Raw genomic sequence first — 24,337 nt, forward strand, 5'->3', positions numbered from 1 at the left:
GAAGGGATCGATTTCCTACAGAGTAATTTTGTTTTGAATGCACTCAGTATTTTAATGTTCATTCAGTTAAGTACAAAATGGAAGTGAGAATCTAGTAAGTAGCTTTTAAAAGATCAGGAAAAAGAATCGAAAAGAGTACAGCACGTAGAGCCCTTGCCTTGCACACAGCTGGCCCGAGCTTGTCGGGAGTGATCCCAGAGCACTGCTGGTGGGTATGGCCTCAAAACCAAAAAGAAAATAAAAGATCTGGAAAAGCTGAATTATATACTTGAGCAAACCTTGTTTTAAGGAATTCAGAGTTTTAGGTATACTGAAAAAGAGATGGCTCAGTGCTAAATGCTTCCCTTTCAAGCATGAGGCTGTGTTTGATATCTGGTGCCACTACATATGTCTGTCTGTCTTGGTTTTGGTGGGTCTGCTAATGGTGACCCTGAAGGTGATTTCTTGCTGCACAACAGCCAGGTTGTTTGTAGGTACCGCAACTAAAGGGTGTGATCCCCATTGAGCACTGTGACTTAAAATAATGGGCAAACACTGAAGTTGGACTTCGTACGGTGAGTAATACGGCCAGAATCTGTGTGACCCCTAGCTTGCATAACAGGGAATGGAAGAGGGGATGAGGGGAAATACATATGCATAAATATAATTTGGGGGCCTGAGGATGGCTCTGTGCCAGTAAGGCTGACAGTTAATTACCCATCATTCATCTCAGGAGCTACTCCTCACTCTCACTCCTACTAGTACCTGGGGTTTACCTTTCTTAGGTGCAGTCTTTTTTTTTGGGGGGGGGGTCACATCCGGCGATGCACAGGGATTATTCCTGGCTCTGCACTCAGGAATTACTCCTGGTGGTGCTCATGGGACCGTATGGGATTCTGGGAATTTAACTTAGGTCGGCCGCGTACAAGGCAAACGCCCTGCCCACTGTGCTATCACTTCAGCCCCTCAGTAAGCCTTTTAACCTCTCAACTTGAAAACTATGGTTTGTGATTCTGGAATTACATATATATATTTTTAATTGTGCTAAACTATCCTTACAATTTACCATTGAAACTATTTCCCTCAGCTTAATAGAAGATAAGTGAAGTAGAACCTTTAAAATATGTAATTCAGTGGCATTAAGTACATTTACAATATTGAGTAGCCATCATTATTTCTAGAATTTTACACATAATTTCAAATTCTATAAATAACAAATGCCCCCTTTTCTCAGTGTCTGTGTACCAACATTCTATTTTCTGTTTATGAATTTATTTAATCCAGACTTCATAAGTGGATTATACAATATTTTCTTTTTTCATTTGGCTGACTCCACTTAGCATGTTTTCAAGGTCCATTGCATTGTAACTTGTGTCAGAATTTCCCTCCTTTTTAGGCTAAATAATTACTCTCGGTGGATGTACACAAAGATTTGGGTTACTTGGCTCTTGTGGATATTGCTATCTTGAACATCGGTGTTCAGGTATCCGAGTTTCTCTTTTCAGTTCTTTTAAATAAAAGGGAATTGCTGGAATAAATGTCATATTCACACGTATGTATATACATACATCTAGGACATGTGTAGATAGGACAAAATTGCTAGAACATAGATAATTGGTGAAATGTGGAATTACCCTGTGCTAATTCTGTGTTTAACCTTTTGAGGAACTGCAGTGACTGCACCATTTTTAATTATCTCTAGGAATGCACAGGGCTTCAGGTTCTCCACCTCCTTTCCCATACTTGCGATTTTGGTGTTACGGGAATTTTTTTAAATTACAAAGACTTATTTCTACAGTTTGGATTAATTTTCTTTGTGCTTTAGTCATTTAAACTTTGGACCTCTGGTACTATAATTTTCTGATTTTGTTTCTCTTCAATTGTTCTTAAAGTATGTTAAGGACTGGAGAGGTAGCGCAAAGCATGTGGGAGGCCCAGGTTGATCTTGACACCGCATGGGTCCCAGCACTGCTGGAAGTGAGGAAGTAGCTCCCTTTTTCAAATCAGTAGTTTTGTGTGTGGGTATGAGGATTGCTGTTCCTCCAACTTTTCTTTTAAAGAACCTGCTCCATGGATTTTCATGTTAAAGATACTTAAAAGTTAGTGTATATTTGATGTACCTATATATTGTGAGGTTTCCTCCATTCCTTCTTTTTAGTTAACACATTCACCACTGAGTATAAAATGTGTATATCACTGTCATTCACCACTGTGTATAAAATGTGTGTATCACTGTCATCCTGTTGTTCATTGATTTGCTCAAGCGGGTGCCAATAACGTCTCCATTCATCCCAGCCCTGAGATTTTAGCGACTTCTCTTTACTCGTCCTTCCAAACGGTGCTATATTGGAGGCTCTTTCAGGGTCAGGGGAATGAGACCTGTAATTGTTACTGTATTTGGCATATGGAATAGGCCACTGGGAGCTTGCCAGGCTCTGCCATGCATAAAATGTGTGTAAAAATACTTAAGTTCTGTAAAAGTTATAGCACTTTGTATCTGTTAACCTGCTACCCCCACCATTCAGCAAGTACTTTGGAGGCTTGTGGAGGGGGATGGGGGAGAGATTCCACATATAAAGAATACCACACAGTATCATCTTGGTCAGGCTTACTTCACCAGTTTAATGACTTCCAGGTTCATCATGTTATTAGAAATGACATAATTTCCTTTTTTAAAAACTAAACACTGTTGTTTATATGTACCACATTTTCTTTATCCGTTTCTTTATATAATGCAATAAACATGAGAGCATAGCTATCACTTTAGTAATTGGTTTTGTTTTATTTCATTAGAATTTATACCCAGAAGTTGACTCTTTCTTAAAAAAGTTTAAGAACTGCCATGCAGTTTCTCCATTGTGGTCATAAAATTTGCATGTACATTTGTTCTTCTTCTCCCCTGCCAACACTAGTTATCTCGTCATATTGGTAGTAACTACCCTAAAAGGTGCGCTTAGGATATCTTTTCGTGATTATGATTTGTCATTTCACTTACATGTTAGCTTTGGTGGGGAGATGTCTTTGGAAATATCTTTATAGTATATTTCTTTTGGAAATGTGTGCCTTTGAAAAAACTGCTCAGTCAGATTCTGCCATTATTTATTCGCTTTTAACTTTATTAATTGCTTGTGTGATTTGGGTATTAGCTCTTACTAATAGGTTGTTCCCATCCAATAGATTTGTCTTTTCATTTTGTTACTTTCCTTTGCTGTGTAGTAGCTTAGTTTGCTTTTCTTTCCTTTCTTTCTCTTTTTAAAGACCAAGGTGTGTGGGACTAGAGATTGAATCAATGCCCTCACACATGTAAGATCTGTTTTCTCCCTCTGAGCCATAGTCTTTCAACCCAGTCCGCCCACTAAAAGTTTGATGCAGTGCTGCTTGTTTAGTTTTTATTGTTGCCTTTGTTCTTGATGCAAATTAGAAATTGCCTAAGCAATGCGTAGGAATATTTTTATGCACTTTTCTCGAAGTGTTATGATTTCAGTCATATTTGAGATTTTAAGCCATGTTAAGCTAAGTTTTGTGTGTGGTGGATTGAGCCCAGTGCCTGATCCATGCATGAGTGCTGAACCTGCTGGGCTATGTCCTGAACACCTCTTTTCATTCTTAAGTGTGTGGATACTATTTTCTTGACCCTATTTATTGAAGAGACTATCGTTATGCGAATTTAATTTCTTTGTGGAGAAAAATGAATTGACTTTTATGTGTGTGGCATGTTTTATTTATCGCGAATCTTTGTTTTGTGGGTTTTTCCCCCCTTGGAATATCAAGTACCATACTTAGGGCTTCAAACAGCAAAGCATGTGTTTTACCATTGAGCCATATCTATGTCTTTTTATGCCAAGACTGTCCTGTATTCAGTATTTTGGCATATTATATAGTTTCCAGTCAGAAAATATGCTTTGTTGGGGCTGGAGTGATAGCACAGCGGGTAGGGCGTTTGCCTTGCACGCGGCCGACCCGGGTTCGATTCCCAGCATCCCATATGGTCCCCCGAGCACCGCCAGGAGTAACCCCTGAGCATAGCCGGGTGTGACCCAAAAAAGAAAAAAAAAAAAAGAAAGAAAGAAAATATGCTTGTTTTGCTTCCTCACAATATTTTGGTTATTTGGAGTCTTGTAGCTCCGCACATGTTTAGGACTGTTAAAAACATCATTGGCATTTCATTGAACTGGGCCTCCTGTGCTTCCATCCTTATATTTTCCATGCCATTGAGCTATCTCTCTGTCTCTGCTTATTTATTTTAAGGTGGTGCTTTTGGTTTTCTTTTTTGGGGGAGGGCTGGAGTCCTGGGTGATTTTCTCTTTCTATATATACTATCTCTTTGACAAGTAAGACTGGTTCATAACTTTATGAGTGTGTCTTCTAGCCCAATTGATTTGGATAGAATTTGCTGCACCATGTTGAATAAAAGTTGTGAGTAGAGTCGTGGGGGGGGAGGGGGGAAAGGGTGGGGGAGAGAGATTTTTCTTTTTTTTTCTTTTTTTTTTGCTTTTTTGGGTCACACCCAGCGGTGCTCAGGGGTTACTCCTGGCTTTGCACTCAGGAATTACTCCTGGCAGTGCTTGGGGGACCATATGGGATGCCAGGGATTGAACCCAGGTCGGCCGCGTGCAAGGCAAACGCCCTACCCGCTGTGCTATCGCTTCGGCCCCGGGAGAGAGATTTTTCGAAGAAAACTCATGACTCACATTAGCTGTGGACTTGTCAGTTAATCTAGTTTATTATCTTGGTTTCATCTTAAGTAGAAAGGGATTTCCAGGAAGTGTTAACTATTTCGGTATTAATATGTTTCATCCCCTCTGTGTTCAGAGAGTTTAAGACATTGAAACAAAATTTCTTACTTTTAGGGGGCTGGAGCAATAGCACAGCAGGTAGGGCGTTTGCCTTGCACTCGGCCAACCTGGGCTCGATTCCCAGCATCCCATATGGTCCCCTGAGCACAGTCAGGAGTAATTCCTGAGTGCAAAGCCAAGAATATCCCTGTGCATCACCAGGTGTGACCCCAAAAAAAGCAAAAAAAAAAAATTCTTAGTTTTTAATTTTTTTCCTTTTGAGAAAAGGTAGATAAAAAGTCTGATTCTATATTGAATTAGTAATTTTATTTTATTGTTGGGGCCACACATTGGGGTTGTGCATTAAATCCAGGGCCTCGCCTTGATCACTTATGCCATATCCTTGACCACTGAATTAGTAATTTCTGAATGTAAAATAGTATACAAAGTAGATACATACCAAAGCTAAAATTGCATGGACTGAACCTTATTTTCAGAAACCCTTGATTCTTTGGAATGAAAACTATACTAGGGCCTCGAGAAGATGTGGTCAAGAGTTCAAATCCTCGATGTTCCACATATGATGGATGCTGTCCTGGCAGCTCTGCTGTCACTGTCTCCAGCACCACAGGTGCTTTTTTCCCCCCCAGGCACACCACAGCCAGGTGTATGAGAGCACCACAAATTGGTGTGACCTCCAGCAAGCAGCACAGTTGGAAAAGGTACAGGTGTCTTGGCCAGGAAGTGTGTGGCCTCTGATAATCACATATTTTAGCACTGCAGCATACCCAGTAGGCACCAGTCATAACTGTGCTCAATTAAGAGTGAGTTCATTAGCACAGCAGCCAAGTATATGACCTGATGTGCCATCCCCAATGAACACTGCAGCTGTGAATGTGAGCACCACAGCCAGAAATATGTGTAACTCCTGTGATCACAGTTTCAACATCAGCAACAATGAAGTGATAATGGAAGATAGATTTAACAAATTGTATAGCATTCTTATACCACTGCTGAATATATCAACTTTTGGGAGGCCACATATTGTGCTCAGGGCTTACTCCTGGCGCAGTTATGAGACCAGATCAAACCCTGGTCTGCTGCAAGTACAGCCAAGCGCCTTACCCACTGTACTGTGTCCCCAGCCCTACAAGCACTTTTTTAAATGGATCATTTGCTTTTGAGAATCTCTTGTTTAAAAGCGTGTAGAGCCGAGAGAGTGAGCATAGTGGGCTTTATATGTGGCTGACATAAGTTTGATTCCTGGCACTCCATATGGTCCTCTGAGCACAGCTAGGTGTGACCCCAACCACTCCACCACGAAAAATAATGTGCATGTTCTTTTACTCAAGTTTTTTGACACTTGATTTCGCCACTGATTTTGTTTTCCATCCTTATATTTTTCAGAAGCCATTATAATCTTCTCAGCAAAGGAATTGTGAATCAACATCATTCTCAGCCAGGAGCAAGTCCCTGGGTTTATTAGACAAAGTTTTAAAACAGTTGTTTTTCACTACCATGGTCTCTGTGTGGGTTGTGCTGCTGGTACTAAGTTACTAGCGTTGAAATGATGCAGAGGAGACCTTGATTTTTATATGTGAGAACTCCAGGTTCCCACCCTTAGCAGTACTGGTTCCCTAAGGAGTACGGGGAATGCGTGTACACACACTCCTCCCAATACTCTCCCCCTCCCTCTGCCTCCCCCCCCAAACTAAGCTTCATTAAGTTTGGACTGGTAAGAGGCAGCAGACTAAGATAGTGGTCACTGAAATGTTCTTGAGCCAGTTAGGAAAATGAGAAGTAATTTCTGCTCTTAAGCCTCTGGGAAATATCTTAAAATGAGAATTGTAAAAGAAATGTTCATATAAGATTGAGTTCCTACAGAGAAATGGTCATTGTGGTATTTAATAAAATATTTTTTAGTGATTATGTGCTTGCCTTTCTAGAGGAGACTATTCATAAATGAAAGAGTGGAAGGGATACAAAACTAAGCACAGGGAGGCAAGGCTCTTTACATTAACAAGTAACCATTCCAGTAAATTCTTGTTAATTTTTATCAAAGTAAATTTAAATTGTGGCATTTTTTTTTTTGGTAGTTTTGTTTTGGGGCCACACTTGGCAATGCTCAGGGGTTACTCCTGGCTCTGCACACATGAATCACTCCTGACAGTGCTCTGGGGACAATATGCACAGGGAATGGAATCCAGCTTGGCCGTGGATAACAGAAGAGCTATACTTGCTGTACTCTGGCCCCGTGGTATGGATTTTATTGGCAGCTTTTGTGTGGAGGAAATGATTTTTAAAGCTTGAAAATATTTATTTCATGAGCATCTGTTTAGAATAATTTTATTTCATGTTGAGAAATAAGATTCTTTTCTAGTTTCTGTTTGTCCTGTGAGAACATTTCTAAGAAAAAAATTTTGTTGCCAGATTTTTTAGTTTGTTCATGGCCTGTTTTTGTGCTCAGATTACATAATTTTCAGGAAAACATTTTCCATGTCTGTTCCAAAAACTTTCACATTTTATATAAATGTTCTTTCAATAAATGGCAGTGTTTGTTGGATTGCATCTCATGAATCTGAGAATATTTCTGGTATATTGAGACTTAATCTCTTTCCAGTTCATTTCTGTTTATAGAACTTTGCTCTTGTCTGGTCAGTTCTGATAATATTCTTTAAAATTTCCTGTGGCTGCTTTACCTGGACTGCCCTAATTTTTATTCAGCGTATTCCCACTAATGGCTATTTATATTTGGGGGGGGTGGGGCAGTGGAGAGCACACACTGGGCACACACTCCAGGCTTACTTATTCCTGGCTCTGAGCTCAGGAGGGATCATTCCTGGTGGGCTCAGGGAACCACATAGGTTGTGTAGAATTGAACCTAGGTCAGCTTCACGGGAGGCAAGTGCCTTACCTTTTGTACTCTCTCTGGTCCTAAATGTTTGTATTTACTTATTTTTGGTTTATATTGGAAAGATGGGAGGGATATTTATTGATAAATAAAACAGGTTATGACTTTGGAATAGTAATACTGCAAAGACCTCTTTTTAAGTTTTTTTTCTTGCTTTTTGGGTCACACCTGGTGATGCACAGCGGTTAATTCTGGCTCATGCACTCAGGAATTACTCCTGGTGGTGCTCAGGGGACCATATGGGATGCTGGGAATCGAACCCGGGTTGGCTACGTGCAAGGCAAATGCCCTACCCACTGTGCTATTGCTCCAGACCCTGGCCCCCAACCATCTTAAGTGGTTGGGGTGCCTTGAATTTCTAGTGCCTCACCTTATTTGGCTATGCCTATTCATGAATTGCTGTAGCAAATAAATTGTCTTGTTGCTGGTGGGTATGATTTATATAAGGAGTGAACTTTTTGATATGTGGGATATTATTCTTGTATAACAAGCTGGAGTTGACTCTGCAGTCACTTGAGGCCGACCTGTGTTTGTTTCCCTGGGTTGTAACAGGGAGAGATCTTGCCAGGGGCTTAAAATGATTTAGAATTTTCTTTGACTGTAACTTTGGCCTTGGCTTTGCTTGGACAGTGGATTGGAACTAGGGAGCTGCCTGGCTTCTCCCGATCTTTCATACTCTCATGACCTCACTCATGTCAGCAGCAGCTGTCTTAACTGCAGTGGAATTCCTGCTTTCGATTCCTTGTCATCTCTAATGTTTCTCTTGGATTTTTGATAGTTCACTTTTATGGTTTTTTTGGTGTTGGTCCTTTGCAGTTAGAGTAACTTACCTTCATGAACTTACATACTCAGTTCTCCCATCAGGTCTGGAAAATTCTTTGCTATCAGGTCTTTAAGTAAGCTCTCTGATCCCTTTATCTTTTCACCTTCTAGGATGCTTCTTGTTACTCGAAAAATTAGAATGAGGTATATGTGACCTAAACTTTACTAAGTTGTATAATCTAGTGGCATAGAATTAGGTACATTAAACTATCTTTAGCCAGAACTCATTCTGAACTCAGACTAATGATTAGCGGAATAACCCAAACTATCCCTATGCCCAGCCTTTGCAAATGGTTTTATTCCTCTGAATTTGACTATTCTAGACACCCTGTGTAATTAGAATAATAAAATAACTCCCTTTTGTCTGACTTATTTCACTTAGCCTGTCTTTAAGAATAATTCATGACGTAGCATGGGCCAGGATTTTCTTTATTAGCAGAGCCACTGTATACACACATCCCACATTTGATTATCCATTCATCTGTTAATGAATATTTGGGCTGTTCCTTCACCTTTTTACTATTACAAATAATACTGCTGAATTAATACTGCTGAGTTATTTGGTATATAAGTATTTAATTGAATTCTGCTTTCATAGAGTTGAGACATACCTATCCAGAAGTGGAATCACTAGATCATACAACTCTTGGTTTTTTGTTTTGAGTTTTTGTGTGTGTGTGTTGTTTGTGGTTCTGGGGCCCCATTCAAAGGTTCTCAGGGTTAATCTTGTGGCTCTGCACTCAGGGATCACTCCTGGAAGTCCTTAAGGGACCATATGCGCTACTAGGGATTAAATAAATATTTTTTGAGGAACCACAACACTTTTTACAGTGACCACTATTTTATATTCCTTCCAGCAGTGCACAGGGGTTCTGATTTCTTGCAGCTAATGCATTTAAGTAAATGTTAGTCTGATGTATGTGGAGTTCTATTTGTGTCTTTGACTTACATTTGCTTAATGATTGGTAGTACTGTCTTTTCCACTTGCTTGTTGGCCATTTATATATATGTAAGGAAATAAAATATATTGCCTGCAACTCCTCACATCTGCTAGATATTCTTAGATACATGTTTTGATGGTGTTTTCTCCCATTCTTTGTAATGCCTTTTTGCTCTTCAAGCTAGTATTAACTTATACATAAAAAATTTTCGTTGGAGGGGCCTAAAGAAGTAGCTCAGCATAAGAACATTTACTTGATGTGTGTGAGGGGTACCCCTGGCACTGCAAAACAAAAAAGTTTTCAATATTGAGGTAGTTCACTATACTTCTGTGCTCTTGTTTTGGAATATTTTCTGTATGAACTTAGATTTTTCTCATTTGTTTTGGGGCCACACTTGGGCAGTGATCAGGTTTTGGTCCAGGCTCTATCCTCAGGGGTCACTCTTTGTGGGGTTTGAACATTTTGTGGTTCTAGGAATTCAACCTCAGGTCAGCCACATAAAAGGCTAGTTCCCTACCCACTGAACTATATCTCCAGGAGGCTGGTTTTTTTTGTTTTTTTTTAAAGGAACCTTTAATTGAATAGTCAAACAGATGTTGATATTTGGAAGAATGACATATTTGGTGTCCCTTATTTCCTTTCTTTTTGCTGCTGCGGGGGTGTCAGAGGCAGGCATCTCTGATGTGCTTGCATATATGCTTACTGATGAGCTCACACTTTACAGTTGGGCTCACAGGGGATTGTGGGAGGGGAATCACTAGTAGAGCCAGAGGTCACGACTGCAGAGCTGCCAGGATGTATTCTCATATGTAACAGCATTTGGGATTAAAAACTCACAACCTTAAGTTTTGCAGGACATAAAACAAGCCACTGGGCTATTCTCCCGAACGATTTGAAATTCCTTTGTCTTGGTAGTTTACATGAGGAACCTTTTAAGCTTGTCACAATGAACAGTATTTTCTAGACTTTGGGAGTTTTTTTGTTTGTTTCAGATTTTATTATTACCACCAGATATTTCAGTTTTATTTTGCCATAGTCCTTCCTCTTTCATTTTGAGAAAATGTCTCACAAATTCTTCAGACATACACAAGCATTACTTGCTTGAAGGTCCTTGCAAGTAGAAATGACTTTCATAAAAAAATAGCTAGTTCAGGCAGCAACAATACTGAACTCTTCGTGAGACATTCATACTATTTTATTTTGGTAAACAGAAAATTTTGTTAGATCATTGTAAAAAGATTTGTATTCGTGGGTTGTTAATAATAATAAAGTGTGGGGTCCGTTCCCGCCCCCCACCATGATGTTATTATAGGAGAAGGAGGTGATTACTTTGTAGTGTCTTGATTTATTCTAAGCTACAATAAGCTTTACTGGTTTCTGCTTTCAAATGATCAGTGCATACATCAGCAAAAGTGAAAAAGTCTGTTTTGGGCCCATGCTGGATGATGCTCAGGTGTTCCTCTGGCTTTGTGCTAGGAATCACTCCTGGCATTGTTTAGGGGACCATAAGGATGCCTTACCCACTGTCCGAATATACCACGGATAGCTTGCCAAATTCTGACATTGATTTAAGTAGACATGATAAATACATAAGGAAATTAAGTATATTTTACTTAATGGGTGCCATGTTGGCTAGAACCCCCGAAATACATTTACTTCAGTTTGTTGGAATGGGAGGTTGTGGAACTGACTCAGGGCTGCTATGCAGAGCGGAAACTCTCCTGTGACCTGTAACTTAGGTCCTGACCTTTTTCTGTTATATTTTGTTTTCAGGTCACACCCAACAATGCTCAAAACTTAATCCTAGCTCTGTGCTTTAGGATCACACTTAGTGGGGCTTGGGGGACCATATGGGGTGCTGGGGCTTGAACCTGCTTGGGTTGGCCACATGCAAGGCACGCGCCATGCCTACTGTACTGTCAATGGCACCAGCCCTTTCTTCCCCTTAGTTCGATAAATACTTTTAAAATGACAGTATTTCAAAATAACCTCTGGCAGCAAAAGGAAAGACCTTATCTATTTTTCTGATTGGAGAAATTATCTTAAATGAGCATTATAATGTAGATATTAATAGCTTAGAGTTTGAATCAGTCCTTCCTGCTTGTCCACTTAAAGTTGTGAATGTGCGCCAGTTTCAAACAGCCTGTTTAAAATGGGAGCAGTCACATTTTCCTGGTTAGGTTTGTACCATGGAGTAGGAGATTATAATGCACAAAGGCTTTCTACCAGAGGTCATTGATTTAAAGATGTTTATCAGATGCTTGAATTTTGTTTGGGTTACAGGTTGGGAGAATTGGAATTTATAAAATTGATCACTGAGAGTTAGTGCATGCTAACAAGATGTTTTGTATTTGTGCTTTGTGTTTAAGAATACTAAAGCTACTATTACTACCTGGAATTATAATTATTTAATTTTTTGCTTATAGGATTCAGTGGTCCCAATTTAAAGGTTATTTTATTTTCAAACTGGAGAAAGTGATGGATGATTTCAGAACTTCAGCTCCTGAACCAAGAGGTCCTCCCAATCCTAATGTCGAATATATTCCTTTTGATGAAATGAAGGAAAGAATACTGAAAATTGTCACTGGATTTAATGGGTATGCACTTAAACTATTTTAAAAAGGTTTAATCTTTAGTAGAACTTATTTTTTCTTTAAGGCTTGATGTATCTGGTTGTTTGATAATTGTTTCTTCATTAGAATAAGTTTTATGTCTCTTGTGCCGTATGTCAGATTTATTTATTTTCTGCTTATGTGTTTTAAACAATTGCTTCCTTTTCTGTTTTAAGGCATGTTTATTGGTATCAGTGGTGTTTGGACTTTAAAATGGGTATGACAGTAGAAATATATGTCAGGAAATGTTTTCAAGTTTTTTCTTTCCCATTTTTGTATTTAGTGTTACTAATCTTCATACTTTGTATAGAATCTGTATCTCACTGAAATAAGTAATACTGCTTTTAAAATGAAAAAATATATTTATGAAAGTATTCTACTTGGTGACAAGGTTTCTTCTCCAGCATCAAGTAATGACCATTTTGAGTAGTTTGTAAAAACATTACACTGAAAAGATACTCTGCACTAAAATAAAGCTGATCTTTAAAAACATGTTACTGTGTCTCTCTGTCATTTTAAGTTTAAAAAGAATTAGACTATTTTTAATATTCACCCTAACCCCCTTACCCCTGAAGAATTATTTGTGAAGTTGAATTGTTCACACTTTAGCATCAGCAGTTTGGAATGTGGGGCAACATGACTAAATTTAATAAGTTATGGATGTTATCCTTGAATTCATATTCAGTGAAAGGTTTTATCTGAAGCGGTTTGGTTGTGGGTGTTTTGATAGCATAAATAATCTCATTCTTTAGGCATTTAATCACATGGGATTTGCATACGGTAAGATAGTGTATAATTCATGTTCTTGGTTTTATGTTTGAGAGTTACATTTTATGTCAAATCTTATGCTTTGGGTTTAGATCTGTTACTAGAATACTCTTTTGGAGGGAGAACATTTGGCCATGTTTCAGGGTTACCAATTAGTTCCCAGAAGGCTTGGGATGGGAAAGAAGCATACTTAATCTGTACTCTATTGTGCTGTTGGAAATTATTATTGAACATATTATACATGTAATTTTAAAAGCATATGCCCAGAAAAAAGTTGTGTATTAAAAGTATATCTAACACTGTATTAGAAGCATATTGTGTACTATTTATTATTGAGTTTAAGAAAAAAATACCTCTTGGAGACATTTGTGAGTAGTGCATAGGCAAATAGAAAGATGACTCTTAAGCATTGTGGGTAACCTTTTTCAGTCAGCTATAACTCATTTGAAATTAATCATTAAGGAGAAATAGATCAAATTGTATTACTGTTTTATGATTGTTAGACTAATTTCCTAGTGTTTCTGAAATATCCGTTGTGATACTTTTCTAAGTTAAATTGTACTAGACATAGATGGGTTAGTAAATAAATTCAAGTTTTCCTAATTTTCCCGTTTTTTTTTTCTTTTTTGAACCGTACCTTTCAGTGCTTGGTTAGGGAAGGGAAGGGCACTACCCCCAACTCTGTGCTTAGGAGTCACTTCTGGCCCTGCTCAGGGGTGGTGTGTTACCTAGGTTTGAACATGGGCCTCCCACATGCAAAACATACAGTCAACCCATTCAGCTCTCAGGCTCTAAGATCTGTAATATTTATAAACAAATTATGGGTAAAACAAGTAATTTATTTCAAAAATGATTTGAATAATCAATTACTAAGTACCTGAATATGCTTAAACATAATCACTTTTAAAACATTTATGTTTCGTAGTTTGGACTTCCACTCCCTGTGAGATCTCGGCCTAGTAGTGCTCAGGCCCATTGATACGTGGATCCCACTGAGCCTCACCTGGCAGTGCTGCTGCAGGTGGGGTGGGAAAGGGTAGGGAAGACGGGCATGCTTAGACCAGGAATCAAACCCAGAGCTGTGTATATGCTCTTGAGTCACATTTTTGACACAAAAAACTCTTTTGGGTGGATTGGGGGCTGGCTCTCCTTGGGGTTTACCCTGGTTCTGTGCTCAGGGTTCATACCTGGCTGGCTTGAACCTGGGTCAGCTGTGTGCAAGGCAGATACCCTACTTACTATACCATTGCACTGACCCCAAAACTTTTCCCCTTTTTTTTGTTTTGTTTTTTGGGGGCCACTCCTGTTGTCTCAGGGGACTGTATGGAGTGCAAAAGACCAAACCCAGCTCAGCCATATGCAAGGCAGTTGCCTCCCCCACTGTGCTATTTCTGGTCCTCCAGAAACTTACTCATCTTTGAACCCTAAGCATGCTGACTTTAAGCATTTTTATTTTTCTTTCTTAAGAATGGCAGCTTGTGAATAATTTTCTTATTCGGGCAGGCCATTAATCCAAATCTTGATACATTAATATATTTTCTTATTTTAAATTAGCCCACTTTTTGATATGATGTTACACCATCGACAGTCTTTAATTTTTCTTTATGTTTTAAATGTGCCTGGATTAGTTGCTTTGGAAATTTGCTTACAAGTTCCTTTGGAAATTTGCTAAGATTGGTATGTAAAAGAAGCATTAGTTCCCTTTCAGCCAGCTTGTCTTTTCTGTTATGCCCCTCCCACTTTTTATAGAATAGATAACCTTTTTAAATTACAGAACTGTTTACCCTTAACATTTAGAAAGATCCTTAGGTCACGGGAATACATTTAAAAAAGATTCAGAGGGGGCTGGAGCAATAGCACAGCAGGTAGGGCGTTTGCCTTTGCATGACCCTGGTTCGATTCCCAGCATCCCATATGGTCCCCTGAGCACTGCCAGGAGTAATTCCTGAGTGCAGAGCCGGGAATAACCCCTGTGCATCACCAGGTGTGACCCAAAAAGCAAAATAAATAAATAAATTAATTAAATTAAATAAAAATTAAAAAAATCAAAGTACCATATTGTATTGTTAGGTGTACTTTCTTTTTAGGAGTTTGAAATATTTTTAAATTTAAAGCTGTGTCTTTTGTTAATTTCTTCGACATAGCTGCATTTTCTGTTTTGTAAACAGGTACTTATTTGCCCTGTTTCCCATTAGGGGTGGGTGTCTAATGTTTTCCTGGCACAGTAATGCACATAGAACATTTTTATCTTCTTGTGTTGATGAGCCTTATTTTGTATCAAATAAAAATGAACAGAAAAGTCAGACTGCTAGATCCTTTCAATTTTAGGTATCAAATCATCATGTATATTCAATATATAGACTGTTGTTGGTTTGTTTTCTTTTAGTTTGTAGAAATAGAATTGCTAGGTCAGAGATTATAAGTACTTTAAAATTTTTATTGATACTGCTAAATTAACCTCACAGACATGCAGGTGATATAATACTGAAATATATTCTGTTTAGATGGGTTTGTGTACAAGTGAAATTTAACAGTTTTTTGGCTCTTGAATTGCAATTTCATGTCCTTTAAAATTGTATGTGTTCTGTGATTTTTCTTACTGGTAAATTCATTTTGTTACTTTGTTTTTGCTTTTAATTACATAAAATGATTTATAGTATCTCATAAAAATGTAAAATTATTTTAGCTTATTGTCAGCATATATATTTTTCTTGATAATGGAAAACTTTCCTCTGAAGTAATGATTTTATTTACTTTATTTTCTCAACTGTAAAATTATTGAAAAACAGGTAATTGCCTGCTTCAAGTCCGTCTGAAACAAATAAATACCTGAACATAGTAGGTTTTCAAACATGTATTGATTCTCTTGTTTGTTTTGTACCGGTGCCATATCCAGCTGTGCTTAGGACTTACTCCTGATCAGGGATCACTCTTGGCAGGATTCTGAAGACCAATCATATAGTTTGAATGAGTGAGTGAATGAATGAGAGGAATAAAAATATGGTTCTGTATTTATATTTTGTATAATGGAGAATGACAGATAGAATTACGTTAAGTTGAATGCTTAAGTTTTTTTTTTAATTTAGCCAAAATTTCTTGTCCTTTTAAAATTACTTTTGAACTTTAAAATTTTATAGGAGAAGATGGATTATAGCTACTCTCCAGAAATGAAGTTACAGTTTCTTAGGTGAGAAACACCAAAAATTAAAATTAACAAAATTAGAAGCTTTAGTGAAATGGTCAGTTAAATTATATCTGTTGCCATTGATCCCCTTTGCAAGGGAATATAATGAATGAGAGTATAAGGGCTTGCTCAGACCTGGACCAGATTTTTTAAATACCTCCCTTTTATAGATGTCATTAACGTAGTTTAGAAAGTGGTATTATCTAGTAAATACCATATTTCTACAGTGGTATGCAAAAATGGAGCTTGAAGGGTTTTTTGTTTGTTTGTATTTTTCTTTTTGGATCACACCCGGTGTCGCACAGGGTATACTCCTGGCTCATGCACTCAGGAATTACTCCTGGCAGTGCTCGGGGGACCCTATGGGATGCTGGGAATCGAACCCGGGTCGGCTGCGTGTAAGGTAAACGCCCTACCCGCTGTGCTATCGCTCCAGCCCCTTGAAGGGTTTTTTGTTTGTTTGGGGGCCCCACTTATTAATACTTAGAGTTTCCTCCTGTGCTGCATTCAGAAATTACTCTTGGCAGTGCTCAGGGGACCATATAGGTTGCCAGGATTGAAGCCAGCTTAGTTGCGTGCAGAGTAAGAACTTGACTCGCTGTACTATATCTCTGGCCCTAAGGGCTTGAAGTTGTAAGAGAATATAACTTGCATTCCTAGTAGTTTTTGAAATATTAGTGTGTATCTTCTAAATTACTGAGAATGGAAGAATGATGAATGCAAATCACTTAAAAGTCTTATCCCTCCTTTGGCAATATTAAAATTAGCAAAAACAAATGGAGCAAGTTTTATTTAACAGCATAGTTGGCTAAAATATGTGGCAGTTTATGGGGAAATTAGGGAAAAGTACCACCAACATTAGACACTGAAAAATCTTTCATTGTTAGGTCTCAGAGGCAGGTACGTCAGTCAGAGCTATTGAACAATTAATTTGGTATTGTAGTCTTTAATTATTTTCTCTCTAAAATTATTTTAATGGAGATATTTAACCAGATTACTCTCTTCCAATACAAACCTTGACAGATAATGTTTTGTATGTGTTTGTGCATGATTATAAACATCTCATGTACATTTCTGTCAGAGTGCTATTTAACACCCCCAAAAAGGGTCATATGTGAGTATTTTAAACTTATGATCTGGATTATAGATGTAAAATTCCTACTCCTTATGACTGTTTTATACTTGATTTTTCAGAGATGAATGGATTCTAGCCTGACCCAATTTACTGGTTGGTGAATTTTTGTGTGTTTTTTCATGAGCATATTGAATCTATTAAAGTTTTGCTTCCCCTTTCCGACTTTTAGTAGAGTTGGTTGTTGGTTAACTAAATAGGAAGAAACACTTAGTGGCCCTTTTGCCTTATTCTACTTCCTACCTTGCCTTGTCTGGTAGTGATATGATTTAATACCTAAAATTGAAAGGATCTAGCAGTCTGACTTTTCTGTTCATTTTTATTTGATACAGAGTAAGACTGATAAATTTTGGCTTTTGGTCCATTCCCTATGGGTGATGCTTAGAAGGTTTTCTGTGAGCGTGGACCCATGCATGATGGATTATGGAGCCCGGAGCTCTGCACACAGAGTGCTCCAGTCCTTTGTTCCCTGAGTGAATATTTTTCAATTTTAGGTTTTCGACCACACTCAGTAATACTGAGGACTGAGTGATCCTGGCTTAGGGCTCAGGGGTTAGTTTGTTCTGGAGGTGCTGGGGAGTACGTGGTGTTGCACTTGAACCCCAGCTTCTGTATGCAAAGCATGTACTCCAGCCCACTGAGCTATTTCTCTGTCCCATTTCCTACATTTCATACCCGTCGTTTCATGGTTAACTTTTTAGTAAATCTCAGAGTTGTCATTAGAAGTAGCCAGTACATATGTGAATATTTATGAATATGTACATGTTGCAATCCTGTTACAGAAAGAGCATTCACAATGGATTAAAACAAACCTGAACCCAGTCCACCTTTGATAACTTGAAAGTTTTTCTGTTTGTATCTTGGGCCCCAAGATCCTCAGGACCTAGTCACTACTGTGCTTAGGAGTCACTCCTGGCACTGGCCAGGGGCCATGTTTATTGCTTGGAGATTAAATCTGGGTTGGCTACATGCAAGAAAAGGATGCTTTAGCCACTGTTCTTACTCTCCCACCCCATAACTGGAGAATATTTGAGGTAATTTTCATCTGAGTATGTAGAGTGGGTCAGACCAAGTGATCTGCTTATTAAGGCTAATACTAATCCAAAAATAAAGATGAAGCACATTTATGCATAAAACTATAGGGAAAATGTCTGGTTTTATGGTTGTCTCTAGCTTTTTACTTAAATGGACTTTGTGTTAACTTTATCTTTATGGGAAAGTAATTTAATGTGGAGATATAACTGAGTTTTTAAAAAATTAAACTTTGAATGAAGTGTACGTTGCTGTTGTTCTTTTAAGAGAACATTGGGGATCCAGCTCGAGGTTCTTAATACATCCAAGGCAAGTTTGTGTCACTCCAGAGCTGCTCTGGAGTAACCCAGATTGTTCATCTGTACATAAGCGTCTTTAATAGTTGAATTCCTGTAACTTATAAGGGTATACAATTTTTCTTTTAATCAAATGGGAAGGGGTGGTAAACAATTTACATTGTACTAATGTAAACTGTCAGGATCCTATTTATTTAATCAGTCCTAGCTGGGTTTCTTTAGAATTGAAAAGAATAGTTTTATTTTGGGGGCCCACACCTGGCTATGCTCAGGGGTTGCTCCTGGCTCTGCACTAAGGAATCACTCCTGGTGATGCTCAGGGGACCATATGGGATGCTGACTTAATGTACCCTGGTTGGCAGTCTGCAGAGCAAATACATTATCCACTGTTCTATTGCTCTGGCCCCCTAAAAGGAATATTTTAAAATTTCTTGCGTAGTTGATCTCTGAAGAGTTTTTTTCTTACAGTTTTCATTAAATAGTAGATAAGCCCAGGATACAGATGAAGAGTTCAGATACATTGAACACAGAAGGGTTGGAGAGAGTGCTTTAAGGGCTCATGTGCTTGCTTTGCCTGTGGGTTACTCTGGTTGCATCCCGAGCATCACATGGTTTCCTGAAAACCAATGGATGTGGCCTAAATTGTCACCAGAACCCCCACACACAGCCACCTCCCCCCAAATTATTGAACACTTACAGTGTTAGGCAGTGTAATTTGCTTTTTATCACTTTTTTTCTTTCAGTTCTTTTTATTTAATCATAGTGATTCATCTTAAGTTACGGGCAAATATCTAACATTGCAGCATAAATTTACATATTTTATTTGAAATAACTCAGTAGTTTTCCAAATTCTTTCTTTTTTTTCTTTTTTTGGGTCACACCAGCAATGCACAGGGGTTACTCCTGGCTCTGTACTCAGGAATTACTCCTGGCAGTGCTCGGGGTGACCATATGGGATGCTGGGAATCGAACCCGGGTCAGCCACATGCAAGGCGAATGCCCTACCCGCTGTGCTATCCTCCAGCCCCGAAATTATTTCTTTTATAGTACATCTTTGTCACACAGTGATTCTGGTTCAGATTTTTCATTGAGAAGTATAGTGTGCATTTTTGGTTTTTGTTATATTTCCCCTCCTTTGAGCCACATTTGTGTTACTTTAGCTGGTGGTTATATTAGAGAAGATATTTTCAGGAGGTACAATGAACTGTTCTGTGGGGTGTATCTAAGTGAAAAGTGAACTCCATGTAATTGCACTGAGCAGTTATTTTATTTGGTTTTTGTTTTAGGGCCATAATTGACTGCACGGGGCTTATTTCTGACTATGCTCAGGGATCACTGCTGGCTGTTGGGAGTGGGTTGGGTGTGGACAAGACAAACAAACACCTTATCCACTATTACTCTCTTCCTCTATTGCCCCATGAGTATTTATTTTGAATTTGTGTATCTATATTCTAATTGAAGACCTGCCTTAAATTAAGTATGTCCAGGTCCATGCTTTCTTCCTTGATAAGTGGTTTATTCCACCTTTATATCTTAGTATGCTCAGTTTTATTAGCATTTACTGTTGTAATTGTTACTGCATATTTATCTGCTCCACTTCTGAGGTATTTCTGGAGTATAGTGGGGCTCCCATATTTATTTAAAAGGTTAAAAAGTACAAACTGCCTATATTAGAGACCTTTCATTGACTTGTCATGTTAAATGTTTTCAGTGGACACTTATTTGTAAGTGCTATTTGGAGTCAGGGAAATGTATTGTGTGACATTTAGTGTCATCTGTTGGACATTTTATAAACTGACTTTGAAAGTTGCTTTGTGAAGAGAAATATAAACTCAATACTTTCTCCCCCCAAAAAAACAATTGGTTGCAATTTTTGCTGAAGAAATTTGCCAAGTCTCTAGTGTACATCTTGACACGATGTTTTAAAGATAATCCTTTTTAAAGCTAGTACTAGTCTAAGAAAAGACTACTTTGGGCCAGGAGATAGAAGTGTTCGGGGCACTTGCCTTCAAAGAGGCTGACCCAAGTTTGATCCTCAGCACCCCATATGGTCCCCTGAGCCCACCAGTAGTTATTCTTAAATACAGAGCTAAGAGTAAGCCCCAAGCACTCTGGGTGTAGCCCCGCCCCCCCTTTTTTTAAAGGAAGATCAAACTAGGGCTATGAGACTTGGAGGAAAATAATTATACCTGTTCATTTGTCAGTTAAGTAGTATTTGAAAAATGTTAATACTTGGTGCTGTTTTACGTTTTAATGTATAAGCTGCTTTACTGACTGGAGTGATAGCACACCAGGTAGGGCGTTTGCCTTGCACGTATCCAACCTGGGTTCGGTTCTTCAGCACTCACAGCAGAGCCTGGCAAGCTACCCGTGGCGTATTCGATATGCCAAAAACAGTAACAAGTCTCACAGTGGAGACGTTGCTGGTGCCACTTGAGCAAATCGATGAACAATGGGATGACAGTGCTACAGTGCTATGTAGAGTTACCAAGCTGCTTTCCAGTATTATAAACTGCTTAACTGTGGGATAATGAGGGAATGGCATAGGTGACCAGCGAACTAAAACAAAGACTTAACTGCAGTTCTACCAATAATTCTCTGAATTCCTTTATGGTGGTGGTGTAGTACATGTGTATAAATTGTATATTGACCATAATGCATGGGAAGATACTCTGTTTAAGATGCTGTCAGTTGAGGCTAGAAAACATAGCTCAGTGGTCGAGTACATACTTCCTGTTTGTAAGGCCATGGGGGCCGAAGAAGCTAACCAGTCGAATATTAGAAAAGACACTCAGTTTGGAAACTGATGCTGCTTATTATCTATGAAGTTTGGGCAAGTGATCTGTATATCTTTAATAGAGATTTGTATATTGGCTGCAAGTTTCCAGTTATACATCAGTTTTTTTTTTTTTTTTTTTTTATACATCAGTTTTATAGGAATGAACTCTGCATGCCACCCACACATAAGATTATAAATTTTGGTGAACTTTGTGCTCTTTTCTGTTCTCAAGAGTCTTAGTTTTGACAGTGCTTCACAAAGAATAGATTTTTGTTTGTTTGTTTGTTTTTGGGTCACACCTGGCTCTGCACTCAGGAATTACTCCTGGCGGTGCTCAGGGGACCATATGAGATGCTGGGATTTGAACCCGGGTCGGCCGCATGCAAGGCAAACGCCCTACCCGCTATGCTATCACTCCAGCCCCAGAATAGATTTTCAAAGGAAGGAAAAGTATTCTGTCTTAGAGACATGAAGCGGTAATGATGAACATTAAAGAAATTACGTATTTCTATTCATTTCTTAATGTGTGGTACGAGGCAGGCGTTTCGAATTCAGTGCCTGGTCATTTGGCGGAAAAATAATTTTGTGCCTTTGATATTTTGGGGACTGTCAAGAAAGATGGTTCCTGGCCTCTCAGAGATCTAAGATGTTTGGCTTTTTATATGATTAAATTTGCTGTGTACTTTGCTAGAATTTGTCTTAAAGCTTATGCTGACAACAGAAAAATACTGTTACTAAGAATATGAGAACAAAATTTAGTCCAAATTAGAAGGTAAACATTGACAGTTTTAAGTATAGTAATCCAGAGAAAGGGGGCTTGAGTCTTGACTTCATTTATTACTTAGTATCTGCTTCAAGTAGTTGAGGGAGAGCATTGTATCTAGCTGCTTTTACAAATAGTAAAGAATGTTAGCTTTTTCTTAAGACTGTTAACTATTAATCTGAAGTTTTGTAATTCCCATTACAAGGAAAAGAAGATTTTTTTTTACTTCATTTTTTTATTTTTTTTTTTAATTTCATTCTTTTATTGAATCACCATGTGGAAAGTTACAAAGCTTTTAGGTTTAAGTCTCAGTTATACAATGCTCAAACACCCATCCCTAGGAAAGGAAGATTTTTGTCTCAAGTGACCAACTCTGTTGTTGGGTCCCTCCCTCCCCGCACCCCACTAAGTTTGTCTCATCTGATGCTCATTTGGTGTTTAAACTAATTTTTGATAAATGTTAATGGTAACAGAGTACAAACATATAAATATTTGATCAAGTTAGCACTAAGCTACTATGAAATACTAAACGTCTTAAGATTGAACCTGTGGATTATATAAAGTTGAATTACAGAGCAGAAAATTTATTTTATAATGTTTTCACATATTGTATGTCTCAATTCTATGCTATAATAAAAACAATTGTTTTATTTGAACACTGTAAAGACATTTATGTGCTTAAGAAATAAGCTGTATTTAAATAAATTAATGATTATTTGTGTTGGCTTTCTTGTAAACTTAATTGAAGTCAGAATGTTAAGGGAAAAAAATCTCAATTTGGAACTCTGTTAAGTTTGGATTTCTTCTGTTGATTTTTAATTAAAAGCAAGGGAGGAATTTTTCGTTAAATAAATGGATTGGTATGATTATTGTCTTGCCTGTTTTTAAGTGACCCTTTTAGTTTCTTCTGTACCTTAAAACGTGAGTTAATAGATAATGCTTTCTTTAAAAAGAGATGTTTCAAATTATCTTGATAATGAATGACCTCAAAATTATATTCTTTTTCAGTATTCCTTTCACTATTCAACGACTATGTGAATTGCTAACAGATCCAAGGAGAAACTATACAGGAACAGACAAATTTCTCAGAGGAGTAGAAAAGGTATTTATTATTATTGGAATTGTATTTAACAGTGGCAAAGATCAATGAGTAAAATGGTTTTAGTGCATTGAACTATATGTTTCTTAGCCTATCTACCTGAAGTCTTTCCAAAATTTTATGTTCTGAGTTTCTGAAACATTTAATGGGAGGGAACATAAGAGGAGTATAAACAATTTACGTTTAGGGAAAGCAGTTTGTTACCTCTTGGAAATTGATGATGTACATTAACATAAAAGACATAAAATCTTAACTGGAAGATTTGCAATTAATGTTTTCTCTTTAGTCATGTTTTGCAAAATTGTTTACCCATAAAATTCATTCCTCCCTTTTTGGAGTTACAAGACACAGTTCTGGAAAATCAGTGATGCAGACACATTTGATGTTGAACAGAAAGGTGCAGGTTTTAAAATGAGAGAAATACTAGTCTTTTGTGGATGAAAGTAATTTAGTAGTAAGTAAAGGGACTATGGACAACGGGCATAATAGATATAAACCTGGAAAGTTTGAGAAAGTGAAAGAAAAATGGACTTTAGTGAAATGAAGAAGAAAAGACCAAGAACCAAGGTTGGATCAGTGGATTGCTGGTTTCTTCCGTAGGTAATTGGTCCTAAAACATGGTCAGTTGTTTAAAGTTCTGAAACAGAAAAGACCGGGTTTAAGGTGCTTTCCTTGTATGCTGCTGACCCCTAAGCTCGTACTGCCAGGTATCACTGTCCAGCACCCCTGCTGAAGACACTTGGAAACAAATGTGATGGGGGGGGGGGCTTGCAGTAAACATCTGAAACAAGTCATGCTGCAGGTGACTCACGTAAAGAGAGGGCACGGGAGGTGGCCTCAAGAAGGTGCTTCTACCTCAGCCATCTGGGGCCAGGACTGATAAAGTCAGCTCTGAGCTCTTCAGCAGGATGCTGGTGTCTCACCAGCCCAGTAGATAGTTGGTAGCTGCACCTGAAATTCACTTGGTCTGCACTGGGCAGGAATTGGTCCCGTCGCTGAGCCCTTAGGGATTCACGTGCTCAGGCTAGAGTGAGGAATTGCTTTTTGCAGGAGTAGAAGAGGAGACCAAATCGTGAAGTAAAATCTTCTGAGAGATTTAGAGAAATGTGAGGGAAAACTGGTGACGTTGAATAGATGACAGGCTTCTCCAGAGAGGAAAAAGCTCAAATTGTACCTCAGGTCTAGATGTAGGCCAGCCTTCAGACAGGTGGAGCCATGCGCACCTCTATAAAGCCAATTTCATG

General features: G+C 38.3%; 1 protein-coding gene across 1 annotated transcript in view; it reads left to right on the top strand.

The window, feature by feature from the left end:
• The window catches only part of PPP4R2 (protein phosphatase 4 regulatory subunit 2), a 60,569-nt gene that overhangs the window by 29,135 nt on the left and 7,097 nt on the right, over positions 1–24,337 (top strand). The window contains exons 3-4 of the mRNA XM_055135095.1: positions 11,855–12,025; positions 23,003–23,096. Of these exons, the coding sequence (XP_054991070.1) occupies positions 11,855–12,025; positions 23,003–23,096 (265 nt within the window). The remainder of the gene's footprint in view (positions 1–11,854; positions 12,026–23,002; positions 23,097–24,337) is intronic.

The sequence above is a fragment of the Sorex araneus genome, chromosome 4, assembly GCF_027595985.1.
Source record: "Sorex araneus isolate mSorAra2 chromosome 4, mSorAra2.pri, whole genome shotgun sequence".
NCBI lineage: Eukaryota > Metazoa > Chordata > Mammalia > Eulipotyphla > Soricidae > Sorex > Sorex araneus.